Source organism: Anomaloglossus baeobatrachus, chromosome 2, assembly GCF_048569485.1.
Source record: "Anomaloglossus baeobatrachus isolate aAnoBae1 chromosome 2, aAnoBae1.hap1, whole genome shotgun sequence".
Classification (NCBI taxonomy): domain Eukaryota; kingdom Metazoa; phylum Chordata; class Amphibia; order Anura; family Aromobatidae; genus Anomaloglossus; species Anomaloglossus baeobatrachus.
Genome location: NC_134354.1, coordinates 108885126 through 108900627, shown reverse-complemented (window position 1 = coordinate 108900627; position 15502 = coordinate 108885126). Strand labels below are relative to the sequence as shown.

The following is a 15502-nucleotide window of genomic DNA, read 5'->3' as shown; positions in this document are numbered from 1 at the left end:
ACGTTGGTGTTCCGTAGCAATTGGCACGTGGAGATAGTCATCTTTGATGTCTGTTGAGGCAAGGAAGTCTCCTCGAGACATTGAGGCAATGACGGATCGGAGGGATCCCATACGGAACCGCCTGGCGTTCGCATGCTCGTTGAGCAGTTTCAGGACCAGAACAGGACGGAAGGAACCGTCCTTTTTTGGAGCCACAAAGAGATTGTAGTACAAACCCTCGCCCTCGTTCCTGAGGGGGGACAGGGATCACCACTCCTTCTGCTCATAGAGCGTCCACCGCCTGCAGCAGGGCATCTGCCCGGTGGGGGGTGGGGCCGTTCTGAAGAATGGAGTCGGAGGACGAGAACAGAACACTGTCCTGTGCACGTGAGCACAATGTCCGTCACCCACCGGTCTGTGACCTGTGGCAGCTAAACGTCGCCAAAGGCGGGGGAGTCTGCCATCAACCTCGGATGCGGAGAGAGAGAGAGAGAGCTGAGAGTCCTGAGGAGGCCGCCTTGGTAGCGGTTCCTCCGACTGCCTTCCCTGGGCGTGATTGAGCCCGGCCGGTATCTGAGCCCGTCTGAGGCTTTGTAGCCCTTTTGCACGAGGACAATTGGGACCTGCCGGAGCTTGGGAAGGACCGAAACCTCGACTGTACTTTTAGGACAGTATAAACAGGGTAAGTCGCAGTGCAGACATTGCGGGGTTACGGACGCCTCTGCGGTACAGATGTCCCTGTGCTCAAGGCCAGCTGCGCAAGAACAGCTGAAAAGGTTAGGTTGCCTATACGGCTGTGGATGCCGGAGCAACCGACACGCCGATAGCTTCCTAGACAGATTTCAACCAGAGTCCATCTGTCTGTGAAAGGCATCTTTAAGTGAAGCCCCATCTCCAGTGCAACTATGGCTCTAGATGCAAGCCTGGAGATTGGAGAATCCACCTTTGGACCCTGGGTCCAGCGCTGACCACGTCAGGGGAAACGGGATAACGTGTATCCTAAAAAACGTTTGGAGAAGACGCTTATCTGGTAAGCGTGGTGTTCCTGGACTGCTTCTCTGAAGTCAGCGTGGCCAGAAAAATACTCCATATCTGTGTGAGATACTGAAAAAGGACTTCTCCTGTTCGTCTCCTATCTCCACTGGGGGAGCTGAGGGAGAAAGATCCAACCTTCCATTGATGGGCGGTATAGGATCATTCCGTATGGCGTTACCACCCGGTGTATCCGGATTGAGAGCGATGTCAGGATCAACGCCCTGAAGAGCTGCCTTTTGGTCAAGTAGATTGCCCATGGCCTGTCTGGACTGCAAGTCTCTATATTATGACTACTCCGTCCCTGTCCATGGACAGGGTTGACAGGTGGTTTCTTTGGCCACGACTAGTAGAGACCCCGGCAGACGAAGTGCTAGAGACCCCGGCAGACGACGTGCTACAGGGGAGCAGGCACACAATGGGACGGTGTCATGAACAGCATCCCATGTAGTAAAAACAGCACTGAAAATCTGTGTTGCTTTTTTGCCGCTGCCGACTAGCTATCTAGAAGTATATAGCCAAGATTGGTGACCGTATAGTGCAATGTATAGCATACAGGCATAAAGTACGAATAACCACTGCAGCACAAGCAATACAAGCAGCATAGAAGCCTGTGCCCTGGCACCCCTGCTCTTCTGCTGCTGTATACTAGTCATCTAGGGGAATATAGCCCAGAAGAGTGACCCTACAGTGCAATGTATAGCATACAAGCACAAGTACAAAAGAACACTGCAGCACATGCAATACAAGCAGCATAGAAGCCTGTGCCCTGGCACCCCAGCTCTTCTGCTGCTGTAGACTGGTCATCCAGGAGAATATAGCCCAGAAGAGTGACCATACAGTGCAATGTATAGCATACAAGCACAAGTACAAATGCACACTGCAGCCCATGCAATACAAGCAGCATAGAAAAAAACCTGTGCCCCAGCACCCTTGGTTTTCTGCTGCTGTAGTCTAGCCATTCCAGGAGAATATAGCTAAGACTAGCGACTGTACAGTGCAATGTATAGCATATAAGCATAAACACAAATGAACACCTCAGTCGTGCAATACAAGCAGCCTAGAAAGCCTGTGCCTTAGCACACCTGCTTTCCTGCTGCTGATGTGTCGCTCCCCAAGCGGGCATATAGCGACCTATGCAGTTAAAAACAACACATGTACACACTGCAGTATATATATGTGTGGTCAGCACTATGTGTGCCGCTTACCGCCCGCCTATAAGCGGGTGTATGGTCGCCACCGTCCTGCCTGGTTGCCGAAAGTCCGAGCTCGGACTGCAGTAATGGCTGCCGGCTTCTTCCCCAGCTCGTGTGAGGAGGGGCGGGCCGTGGGCGTGCCCCAAGGCAGAGCGGGAATCCGGCGTCCGACAGTGTGCAGTGAGAGGGCTGGAGCATGTAAATAAGGCTCCAGCCCTCGGCGCTGCTGATTGCTCAGCGCCTGTCCCCTTCCCTGAGTGACAGGGAGGGGGCGGGAACGAAGCGGCACTAGGCCGCAGAAGCCGGGGACTGGATTTATAAGCGCCGCCGCCGTAAAAGCGCGGTCGGCGCCCAGTCCCCGGCGAACTACAAGTCCCAGCCGCGCCGCCGCTCCCGGAGCGTCCGGCGCGGTAGTTCCCAAAACACAAAGTCACTCAGCAAAGCTGCAGTGACTGTAACCCATTACTGTCCCCGGCGCACTAGCACACCCAGCAAGTCTGGAGTGTGCTGTGTCCGTGTGACCGGGGACACAGAGTACCTGTAATGGTGCAGGGCCATGTCCCTGAACGGTACTCCAGCTCCGTATCCAGCAGGTTCAAATGGGTCTGTGGATGGAGCCCGGCGTCAGAGCTTTGAGGCCGGCAGGATCCCACTTCCTCAGAGCCCCCCAGGGGGATGTGGAAGGAAAGCAGCATGTGGGCTCCAGCCTCCGTACCAGCAATAGGTACCTCAACCTTACAACACCATCAACGGGTGAGAAGGGAGCATGCTGGGGGCCCTATATGGGCCCTCTTTTCTTCCATCCGAAATAGTCAGCAGCTACTGCTGACTAAAATCTGTGGAGCTAAGCATGGATGTCTGACCTCCTTCGCACAAAGCTTGAAAACTGGAGAACCCGTGATACCACGGGGGGGTATAGCCAGAAGGGGAGGGGCCTTGCACTTTTTAGTGTAGTGCTTTGTGTGGCCTCCGGAGGGCAGTAGCTATACCCCAATCGTCTGGGTCTCCCAATAGAGCGCTGAAGAAAAGTATTTCTAAAGATCCTTTATGGTATGCTAATGAGCGCAGGGACTAGTCGAAACGGTGTTAGTTCCTGCGGTCATTCCACCCTCTTAGCATGGTAGCACACCCACAGGGGCATTCTAACATGCTATTCAATACCCAGTGTCATCAGCAGTGACGCACGTACCTGTGTCCGTTGTCATTATTTATCAGAAGTCCTGACACTTCCGGCCATTCGCACTAGACCTCTCTGAAGCTGGGGCTCGTACACCCGGCTTCATACAGCGCATGACCAAAAGTGCAGGGCATTCTGATCAGCGGTGACAGCAGACACAGGTACGCGCATCACGGCTGATGAGGTTAGGCAATGGGCATTGAATAGTCTCTGGGCGTGCTACCATGCTAAGAGGGCGGAATGAGCACAGGAACTAACACCCCTGTGACTAGTCGCTGCGCTGATTAGCATATTATGAATGATTTTTAGAAATACTTTTTCTAAAGATCCCTTTATCTATGCTACCAGATTCAGGGACAGTAAAGTAGGGATTAGCAATATGCACCCAGAACTGCTCGTGGTTCTGGGTGCTTATTGCACCAGACAGGTTCCCTTTAAAAACAACAGTGTCTACAAAAAGCACAAAACTTACTTCCATAGAACTGAATCCGTCTCAGAAGAATTATCCTTTGCACTTTTGTTCTCCTTCAGCATTAAGTCCCCGGAAGTGTTCATGCTTTTGTTCAGAAGCATTATAGGTGTAGTCCACGTCACTCCCTCGGTGGTTGATACCGGAGTCATGGCCGTCCCAGCATCATTAGGGGAGGCAAACATCCTTGGAGTAAGATTTTGAAGGATTGCTTTGCCAAACAATGGGATATCACGAATTCTTAAAGAATTGGGTATTCTTGGAGTGGGACAGCTCTCAGATAACAGAGTGCACTCCACTACATTTCCTTGATCAGGGTTAGGGTCGGACTGATGTGCCTCATTCATGACCAAAATTGGAGAAAACCATTTAGCATCTGCTAACAGAGTGGAATCCTTTTCAGTCAACACATAATCTGTGGTAATCCCTTCTATAGGTGTACAACATTTGTTGTCCCGGATCTCGGGTGTATAAAGCTCCACTTTATATAAAGACAGTTCTGGATCTTGGAATTCCACTTCTGTAAATAGAGAGCCCTCTATAGGAAAAGTATCAGAAAGACACCGCTCTGAACGGCCACTGACCAGAGGGTCGCATCTAAGGTCATTCATCACTGGTGGAATTGTAGACAATATTTCCACCGCTGGACAACCCTCAACCTTGACATCATCATCATCAGCCAGCTCGTTTTGTAAGCAATCTTCATTACATGTTGTAGATAAGTTCCAATTTTCTATGATTTCCGTTACTTCGGAGAGCACATCTGTTACTGAGACTTCCTCTGGTGCCGCATCAAGACAAGGCTCTATTTCATTGGTGTCATTTTCCGATGTGACAACATGTGGCTCGGACGTGAACTGATCTCCAGCAATCTCATCTGTGAGCAGATCTTCTGACTGACTATCACTTACCATGGAAGGACGGACTAGGTCAGGTTTACCAGTGTGCGAAGCGCTAGGAGATAAAACATTTGCTACAACATTTTCTAAGTCAAGATTTTCTAATAATACATCATCATGTTCTGTATTAGGTTTAGACCTTTGCTGTGTTAGGACCCCTTGTGTTTCATGACTAACTGGACCTTTAGACATATAGGTCACCATTTGGGATGCACCATCTTCCAGAGTAGGATTGGTGTGTAATTTTGAAGGTACGTTAGTCGCAGAAGGTAAGATAACGAATTTATCACACTCTATGTAAGAGCCATCAGCAATTTCATATACTGGCTGAGTGAGGTTTTCTTCATGGTCACCAAAAGCTGTCCAGCTGCCCAATGACTCATTAGGATGCGGTAATACAATATCACATGATTGATCCAAGTGATCAGAGTTTTCAGAACCAATAAGCAAGGAGGGCGAAACTCCTATTGACAATGCGATCTCCGAGAACTCCGTTCCTGAACTTTCTGTCAAACTATCGTTCTGACAAGGGTCAATCCAAACACTGACTGGTGTGCAAACGCAGACTCTTGTAGACTCCTATAGAAGAGAAGAGGTACAAAATCTTCAAGTAACTAAAAAGTTATAAAATAGTTTGTATTTTATTTTACATAAGATATTTTACTTAAATGTCACCAGGATTTTCCCTTAGGAGCTGTGGCCTCCATCAGTGAGCCCTTATATACAGCATTCTAGAATACTGTATATAAGAGCCCAGGTCGCTCTGTATATCATAAAAAACATCTTTATAATACTCACCTAGGGGGGGCGGTCCGCTCTGATGGATGTCGCTGCTTTCGATCCGGCTCTTCCTCCATCTTGTCCTATCGCCGTCCTCCGTCTTGAGGCCTGTGTGTATGACGCAACCTATGTCCTCCGCACAGGCTGGCATTGTGGTCCTGCGCAGGCACACTTTGATCTGCACTGATGAGGGCAGATCCAAGTATTATAGTGCGTATGCGGTTTTTGACCTTTATTTGCGCATCACAATACTTTGTTCAGCCCTCAGGAGGTCAGATCAAAGTGCGCCTGTACAGGACCATAATGCTGGCCTGTGTGGAGGACGTAGGGCACGTCACCCACACGGGCCTCTGAAGAAGGAAGACGGCGATCGGATAAGATGGAGGAGGCGCAGGACCAAGAGCAGGGACACCCATCGGGCTGGACCGCCCCCTAGGTGAGTATTATAAAGATGTTTCTAACAATTTACAGAGCGGCCTGGGCTCTTATATACAGTATTCTGGAATACTGTATATAAGGGCTCACTGATGGTGGCCACAGCTCATAAGGGAAAGAAGGGAATTTTGTTACTTACCGTAAATTCCTTTTCTTCTAGCTCTTATTGGGAGACCCAGACGATTGGGGTATAGCTACTGCCTCCGGAGGCCACACAAAGCACTACACTAAAAAGTGCTAGGCCCCTCCCCTTCTGGCTATACCCCCCCGTGGTATCACGGGTTCTCCAGTTTTAGTGCCAAAGCAAGAAGGAGGAAAGCCAATAACTGGTTTAAACAAATTAACTCCGAGTAACATCGGAGAACTGAAAAACCGTTCAACATGAACAACATGTGTACCCGCAAACAACAAAAAAATCCCGAAGGACAACAGGGCGGGTGCTGGGTCTCCCAATAAGAGCTAGAAGAAAAGGAATTTACGGTAAGTAACAAAATTCCCTTCTTCTTCAGCGCTCTATTGGGAGACCCAGACGATTGGGACGTCCAAAAGCTGTCCCTGGGTGGGTAAAGAAATACCGCATGTTAGAGCTGCAAAACAGCCCTCCCCTACGGGGGTGTCACTGCCGCCTGCAGGACTCTTCTACCTAAGCTGGCGTCCGCCGAAGCATAGGTATGCACCTGATAATGCTTGGTGAAAGTGTGCAGACTGGACCAGGTAGCTGCCTGGCACACTTGTTGAGCCGAAGCCTGGTGTCGTAATGCCCAGGACGCACCCACGGCTCTGGGTGAGTGGGCTTTTAGCCCTGAAGGAACCGGAAGCCCCGCAGAACGGTAGGCCTCTAGAATTGGTTCTTTGATCCATCGAGCCAGGGTGGCTTTAGAAGCCTGCAACCCCTTGCGCGGACCAGCGACAAGGACAAAAAAACAAATGCATCGGAACGGCGCATGGGCGCCGTGCGGGAAAAGTAGATTCTGAGTGCTCTCACCAGATCTAACAAACGTAAGTCCTTTCCATACCGGTGAACCGGATGAGGACAAAAGGAAAGCAAGGATATATCCTGATTAAGATGAAATGAAGATACGACCTTAGGGAGAAACTCCGGAATGGTGCGCAGCACTACCTTGTCCTGGTGGAACACCAGGAAGGGAGCCTTGGATGACAGAGCTACCAGCTCAGACACTCGCCGAAGCGATGTGATCGCAACGAGAAACGCCACCTTCTGTGACAGGCGAGAAAAGGAAACTTCCTTCAGAGGCTCGAAAGGCGGCTTCTGGAGAGCAACTAGTACACTGTTGAGATCCCATGGATCTAACGGCCGCTTGTACGGGGGTACGATATGACAGACCCCCTGTAGAAACGTGCGCACCTTAGAAAGACGTGCTAGACGCTTCCGAAAAAAAAAACACGGATAGTGCCGAGACTTGCCCCTTAAGGGAGCCGAGCGACAAGCCCTTTTCTAACCCCGATTGCAGGAAGGAAAGAAAAGTAGGCAATGCAAATGGCCAGGGAGACCCTCCCTGAGCCGAGCACCAGGTTAAGAAAATCTTCCACGTTCTGTGGTAGATCTTAGCAGAGGTGGACTTCCTAGCCTGTTTCATGTTGGCAACGACCCCTTGGGATAATCCTGAAGACGCTAGGATCCAGGACTCAATGGCCACACAGTCAGGTTCAGGGCCGCAGAATTCCGATGGAAAAACGGCCCTTGGGACAGTAAGTCTGGCCGGCCTGGTAGTGACCACGGTCGGCCGACCGTGAGATGCCACAGATCCGGGTACCACGATCTCCTCGGCCAGTCTGGGGCGACGAGTATGACGCGGCTGCAATCGGATCTGATTTTTGCGCAGTACTCTGGGCAAGATTGCCAGAGGTGGAGACACATATGGGAGCCGGAACTGCGACCAATCTTGCACTAAGGCGTCTGCCGCCAGAGCTCTGTGATCGCGCGATCGTGCCATAAATGCCGGGACCTTGTTGTTGTGCCGAGACGCCATTAGGTCGACGTCCGGCACCCCCCAGCGGCGACAGATTTCCTGAAACACGTCCGGGTGAAGGGACCATTCCCCTGCGTCCATACCCTGGCGACTGAGGAAGTCTGCTTCCCAGTTTTCTACGCCCGGGATGTGAACTGCGGATATGGTGGATGCGGTGTCCTCCACCCACATGAGGATTCGCCGGACTTCCTGGAAGGCTTGCCGACTGCGCGTCTCTCCTTGGTGGTTGATGTATGCCACCACTGTGGAGTTGTCCGACTGGAGTCGGATCTGCGCTCTTTCTAGCCACTGCTGGAAAGCTAGTAGGGCAAGATACCCTGCCCTGATTTCCAGAACATTGATCTGAAGGGTGGACTCCTGCTGAGTCCACGTCCCCTGAGCCCTGTGGCGGAGACAAACTGCTCCCCACCCTGACAGACTCGTATCTGTCGTGACTACTGCCCAGGATGGGGGTAGGAAGGATCTTCACTGTGACAATGAGGTGGAAATACGCCACCATTGCAGAGAGTCCTTGGCCGTCTGGGAAAAGGAGACTTTCCTGTCCAGGGAGGTTGACTGCCCGTCCCATTGGCGGAGAATGTCCCATTGAAGTTGGCGCAGATGAAACTGCGCAAAGGGAACTGCCTCCATGGCTGCCACCATCTTCCCTAGGAAGTGCATGAGGCGCCTTAAGGGGTGCGACTGGCCTTGAAGGAGAGACTGCACCTCTGTCTGCAGTGAACGCTGCTTGTTCAGCGGAAGCTTCACTATCGCTGATAGAGTGTGAAACTCCATGCCGAGATACGTTAGTGATTGAGTCGGAGACAGATTTGACCTTGCCAAATTGATGATCCACCCGAAAGTCTGGAGAGTCTCCAGCGTAACATTCAGGCTGCGTTGGCATGCCTCGAGGGAGGGTGCCTTGACGAGTAGATCGTCCAAGTAAGGGATCACCGAGTGTCCCTGAGAGTGCAAGACTGCTACCACTGCTGCCATGATCTTGGTGAACACCCGTGGGGTTGTCGCCAGACCGAATGGCAGAGCTACGAACTGAAGATGGTCGTCTCCTATCACAAAACGTAGAAAAACGTTGGTGCTCCGTAGCAATTGGCACGTGGAGATAGGCATCTTTGATGTCTGTTGAGGCAAGGAAGTCTCCTCGAGACATTGAGGTAATGACGGATCGGAGGGATTCCATCCGGAACCGCCTGGCGTGCACATGATTGTTGAGCAGTTTTAGGTCCAGAACAGGACGGAAGGAGCCGTCCTGTTTTGGAGTCACAAAGAGATTGGAGTACAAACCCTCGCCCTCGTTCCTGAGGGGGGACAGGGATCACCACTCCTTCTGCTCTTAGAGCGTCCACCGCCTGCAGCAGGGCATCTGCTCGGTGGGGAGGTGGGGCCGTTCTGAATAATGGAGTCGGAGGACGAGAACAGAACACTGTCCTGTGCACGTGAGCACAATGTCCGTCACCCACCGGTCTGTGACCTGTGGCAGCTAAATGTCGCCAAAGGCGGGGAAGTCTGCCATCAACCGCGGATGCGGAGAGAGAGAGAGAGAGCTGAGAGTCATGAGGAGACCGCCTTGGTAGCGGTTCCTCCGGCTGCCTTCCTTGGGCGTGATTGAGCCCGGCCGGAATCTGCGCCCGTCTGAGGTTTTGTAGCCCTTTTGCACGAGGACAATTGGGACCTGCCCGAGCTTGGGAAGGACCGAAACCTCGACTGTACTTTTAGGACAGCTTTAATAGGGTAAGTCGCAGTGCAGACATTGCGGGGTTACGGACGCCTCTGCGGTACAGATGTACATGTGCTCAAGGCCAGCTGCGCAAGAACAGCTGAACAGGTTAGGTTGCCTATACGGCTGTGAATGCCGGAGCAACCGACACGCCGATAGCCTCCTAGACAGATTTCAACCAGAGTCCATCTGTCTGTGAATGGCAACTTTAAGTGAAGCCCCATCTCCAGTGCAACTATGTCTCTAGACGCAAGCCTGGAGATTGGAGAATCCACCTTTTGACCCTGGGTCCAGCGCTTGACCACGTCAGGGGAAAAGGGATAACGCGTATCTTTAAAAAACGTTTGGAGAAAACGCTTATCTGGTAAGCGTGGTGTTTCTGGACTGCTTCTCTGAAGTCAGCGTGGCCAGAAAAATACTCCATATCCGTTTGAGATACTGAAAAGGGACTTCTCCTGCTGTGAAGCTGACTCCTCCACTGGGGGAGCTGAGGGAGAAAGATCCAACCTTCCATTGATGGACGCTATAGGATCATTCCGTATGGCGTTACCATCCGGTGAATCCGGATTGAGAGCGATGTCAGGATCAAAGTCCTGGAGAGCTGCCTTATCATACAGAGAGTCCTCCTGGGACCCCCCGTTCCAAATGAGGTTGGTCAGGAAGATTGCCCATGGCCTGTCTGGACTGCAAGTCTCTATCTTATGACAATATATCTGTCGAAACTGCAACTCCGTCCCTGTCCTTGGACAGGGTTGACAGGTGGTTTCTTTGGCCACGACTAGTAGAGACCCCGGCAGACGAAGTGCTAGAGATCCCGGCAGACGAAGTGCTACAGGGGAGCATGCACACAATGGGACGGTGTCATGAAAAGCATCCCATGTAGTAAAAACAGCACTGAAAATCTGTGTTGCTTTTTTGCCGCTGCCGACTAGCCATCTAGAAGTATATAGCCAAGAATGGTGACCGTACAGTGCAATGTATAGCATACAAGCATAAAGTACAAATGAACACTGCAGCACAAGCAATACAAGCAGCATAGAAGCCTATGCCCTGGCACCCCTGCTCTTCTGCTGCTGTAGACTAGTCATCTAGGGGAATATAGCCCAGAAGAGTGACCATACAGTGCGATGCATAGCATACAAGCACAAGTACAAATGCACACTGCAGCCCATGCAATACAAGCAGCATAGAAAAAAAACCTGTGCCCCAGCACCCTTGGTTTTCTGCTGCTGTAGTCTAGCCATTCCAGGAGAATATAGCTAAAACTAGCGACTGTACAGTGCAATGTATAGCATACCAGCATAAATACAAATGAACAATTCAGTACGTGCAATACAAGCAGCATAGAAAGCCTGTGCCTTAGCACACCTGCTTTCCTGCTGCTGATGTGTCGCTCTCCAAGCGGGCATATAGCGACCTATGCAGTTAAAATACACATGTACACACTGCAGTATATATTGGGGTCAGCACTATGTGTGCCGCTTACCGCCCGCCTATAAGCGGGTGTATGGTCGCCATAGTCCTGCCTGGTTGCCGTCTGCGCCCGTCTGTCGAGCTCGTACTGCAGTAATGGCTGCCGGCGTCTTCCCCAGCTCGTGTGAGGAGGGGCGGGCCGTGGGCGGGCCCCAAATCAGAGCGGGAATCCGGCGTCCGACAGTGTGCAGTGAGAGGGCTGGAGCATGTAAATAAGGCTCCAGCCCTCGGCGCTGCTGATTGCTCAGCGCCTGTCCCCTTCCCTGAGTGACAGGGAGGGGGCGGGAACGAAGCGGCACTAGGCCGCAGAAGCCGGGGACTGGATTTATAAGCGCCGCCGCCGTAAAAGCGCGGTCGGCGCCCAGTCCCCGGCGAACTACAAGTCCCAGCCGCGCCGCCGCTCCCGGAGCGTCCGGCGCGGTAGTTCCCAATACACAAAGTCACTCAGCAAAGCTGCAGTGACTGTAACCCTTTACTGTCCCCGGCGCACTAGCACACCCAGCAAGTCTGGAGTGTGCTGTGTCTGTGTGTCCGGGGACACAGAGTACCTGTAATGGTGCAGGGCCATGTCCCTGAACGGTACTCCAGCTCCGTATCCAGCAGGTTCAAATGGGTCTGTGGATGGAGCCCGGCGTCAGAGCTTTGAGGCCGGCAGGATCCCACTTCCTCAGAGCCCCTCAGGGGGATGTGGAAGGAAAGCAGCATGTGGGCTCCAGCCTCCGTACCAGCAATAGGTACCTCAACCTTACAACACCATCAACGGGTGAGAAGGGAGCATGCTGGGGGCCCTATATGGGCCCTCTTTTCTTCCATCCGAAATAGTCAGCAGCTACTGCTGACTAAAATCTGTGGAGCTATGCATGGATGTCTGACCTCCTTCGCACAAAGCTTGAAAACTGGAGAACCCGTGATACCACGGGGGGGTATAGCCAGAAGGGGAGGGGCCTAGCACTTTTTAGTGTAGTGCTTTGTGTGGCCTCCGGAGGCAGTAGCTATACCCCAATCGTCTGGGTCTCCCAATAGAGCGCTGAAGAAGAAGGGAATTTTGTTACTTACCGTAAATTCCTTTTCTTCTAGCTCTTATTGGGAGACCCAGACGATTGGGGTATAGCTACTGCCCTCCGGAGGCCACACAAAGCACTACACTAAAAAGTGCAAGGCCCCTCCCCTTCTGGCTATACCCCCCCGTGGTATCACGGGTACTCCAGTTTTAGTGCCAAAGCAAGAAGGAGGAAGCCAATAACTGGTTTAAACAAATTAACTCCGAGAAACATCGGAGAACCGAAAAAACCGTTCAACATGAACAACATGTGTACCCGCAAACCACAAAAAAATCCCGAAGGACAACAGGGCGGGTGCTGGGTCTCCCAATAAGAGCTAGAAGAAAAGGAATTTACGGTAAGTAACAAAATTCCCTTCTTCTTCAGCGCTCTATTGGGAGACCCAGATGATTGGGACGTCCAAAAGCTGTCCCTGGGTGGGTAAAGAAATACCTCATGTTAGAGCTGCAAGAAAACAGCCCTCCCCTACGGGGATGTCACTGCCGCCTGCAGGACTCTTCTACCTAAGCTGGCATCCGCCGAAGCATAGGTATGCACCTGATAATGCTTGGTGAAAGTGTGCAGACTGGACCAGGTTGCTGCCTGGCACACCTGTTGAGCCGAAGCCTGGTGTCGTAATGCCCAGGACGCACCCACGGCTCTGGTTGAGTGGGCTTTTAGCCCTGAAGGAACCGGAAGCCCCGCAGAGCGGTAGGCCTCTAGAATTGGTTCTTTGATCCATCGAGCCAGGGTGGCTTTAGAAGCCTGCAATCCCTTGCGCGGACCAGCGACAAGGACAAAAAGAGCATCGGAACGGCGCATGGGCGCCGTTCGGGAAATGTAGATTCTGAGTGCTCTCACCAGATCTAGCAAACGTAAGTCCTTTTCATACCGGTGAACCGGATGAGGGTAAAAGGAAGGCAAGGATATATCCTGATTAAGATGAAACGAGGATACGACCTTAGGGAGAAACTCCGGAATGGGGCGCAGCACTACCTTGTCCTGGTGGAACACCAGGAAAGGAGCCTTGGATGACAAAGCTGCCAGCTCAGACACTCGCCGAAGCGATGTGATCGCGACAAGAAACGCCACTTTCTGTGACAGGCGAGAAAAGGAAACGTCCTTTAGAGGCTCGAAGGGCGGCTTTTGCAGAGCAACAAGTACTCTGTTCAGATCCCATGGATCTAACGGCCGCTTGTACGGGGGCACAATATGACAGACCCCCTGTAGGAACGTGCGCACCTTAGGAAGACGTGCTAGACGCTTCTGAAAAAACACCGACAGTGCCGAGACTTGCCCTTTAAGGGAGCTGAGCGACAAGCCCTTTTCCAACCCTGATTGCAGGAAGGAAAGAAAGGTGGGCAATGCAAATGGCCAAGGGGATACTCTCTGTGCAGAGCACCAAGATAAGAAAATCTTCCACGTTCTGTGGTAGATCTTAGCAGACGTTGACTTCCTAGCTTGTCTCATTGTGGCTACGACTCCTTGAGATAATCCTGCAGACGCTAGGATCCAGGACTCAATGGCCACACAGTCAGGTTCAGGGCCGCAGAATTCTGATGGAAAAACGGCCCTTGGGACAGTAAGTCTGGTCGGTCTGGCAGTGACCACGGTCGACCGACCGTGAGATGCCACAGATCCGGATACCACGATCTCCTCGGCCAGTCTGGGGCGACGAGTATGACGCGGCTGCAATCGGATCTGATCTTGCGTAACACTCTGGGCAAGAGTGCCAGAGGTGGAAAGACGTATGGGAGCCGGAACTGCGACCAATCTTGAACCAATGCGTCTGCCGCCAGAGCTCTTTGATCGCTCGACCTCGCCATGAATGCCGGGACCTTGTTGTTGTGCCGGGACGCCATTAGGTCGACGTCCGGCACTCCCCATCGGCGACAGATTTCCTGAAACACGTCCGGGTGAAGGGACCATTCCCCTGCGTCCATGCCCTGGCGACTGAGGAAGTCTGCTTCCCAGTTTTCTACGCCGGGGATGTGAACTGCGGATATGGTGGAGGCCGTGGCTTCCACCCACATCAGAATCCGCCGGACTTCCTGGAAGGCTTGCCGACTGCGTGTCCCCCCTTGGTGGTTGATGTATGCCACCGCTGTGGAGTTGTCCGACTGAATTCGGATCTGCCTTCCTTCCAGCCACTGCTGGAAGGCTAGTAGGGCAAGATACACTGCTCTGATTTCCAGAACATTGATCTGAAGGGTGGACTCCTGCGGAGTCCACGTCCCCTGAGCCCTGTGGTGGAGAAACACTGCTCCCCACCCTGACAGACTCGCATCTGTCGTGACCACTGCCCAGGATGGGGGCAGGAAGGATCTTCCCTGAGACAATGAGGTGGGAAGGAGCCACCATTGTAGAGAGTCCTTGGCCGTCTGGGAAAGAGAGACTTTCCTGTCCAGGGACGTTGACTTCCCGTCCCATTGGCGGAGAATGTCCCATTGAAGTGGACGCAGATGAAACTGCGCAAAGGGAACTGCTTCCATGGCTGCCACCATCTTCCCGAGGAAGTGCATGAGGCGCCGTAAGGGGTGCGACTGGCCCTGAAGGAGGGATTGCACCCCTGTCTGTAGTGACCGCTGCTTGTTCAGCGGAAGCTTCACTCTCGCTGCTCGAGTATGGAACTCCATGCCAAGATACGTTAGTGACTGTGTCGGAGACAGATTCGACTTTGGAAAGTTGATGATCCATCCGAACGTCTGTAGAGTCTCCAGTGTAGCATGTAGACTGAGTTGGCATGCCTCTTGAGAGGGTGCCTTGACAAGTAGATCGTCTAGGTAAGGGATCACCGAGTGTCCCTGAGAGTGCAAGACCGCTACCACTGCCGCCATGACCTTGGTGAAAACCCGTGGGGCTGTCGCCAGACCGAATGGCAGAGCTACGAACTGAAGATGTTCGTTTCCTATCACAAAACGTAGAAAACGTTGATGTTCTGTAGCAATTGGCACGTGGAGATAAGCATCTTTGATGTCTATTGAGGCAAGGAAGTCTCCTTGAGACATTGAGGCCACGACAGAGCGGAGGGTTTCCATCCGGAACCGCCTGGCGTGCACATGTTTGTTGAGCAGCTTTAGATCCAGAACAGGACGGAACGAGCCGTCCTTTTTTGGAACCACAAAGAGATTGGAGTAAAACCCTCTCCCTTGTTCCTGAGGCGGTACAGGAACCACTACTCCTTCCGCTCTTAGGGAGTCCACCGCCTGCAGCAGGGCATCTGCTCGGTCTGGATGTGGGGAGGTTCTGAAGAACCGAGCTGGAGGACGAGAACTGAACTCGATTCTGTACCCGCGAGACAAAATGTCTGTCACCCA

At 52.4% G+C, this 15502-nt stretch overlaps 1 protein-coding gene across 3 annotated transcripts in view; it reads right to left on the bottom strand.

The window, feature by feature from the left end:
• SPAG5 (sperm associated antigen 5) overlaps window positions 1-15502 on the bottom strand; it is a 320831-nt gene that overhangs the window by 293367 nt on the left and 11962 nt on the right. For all 3 annotated transcript variants that reach the window (XM_075335260.1, XM_075335262.1, XM_075335261.1), the window contains exon 3: window positions 3857-5331. In XM_075335260.1, coding sequence (XP_075191375.1) covers window positions 3857-5331 — 1475 coding nt within the window. The remainder of the gene's footprint in view (window positions 1-3856; window positions 5332-15502) is intronic.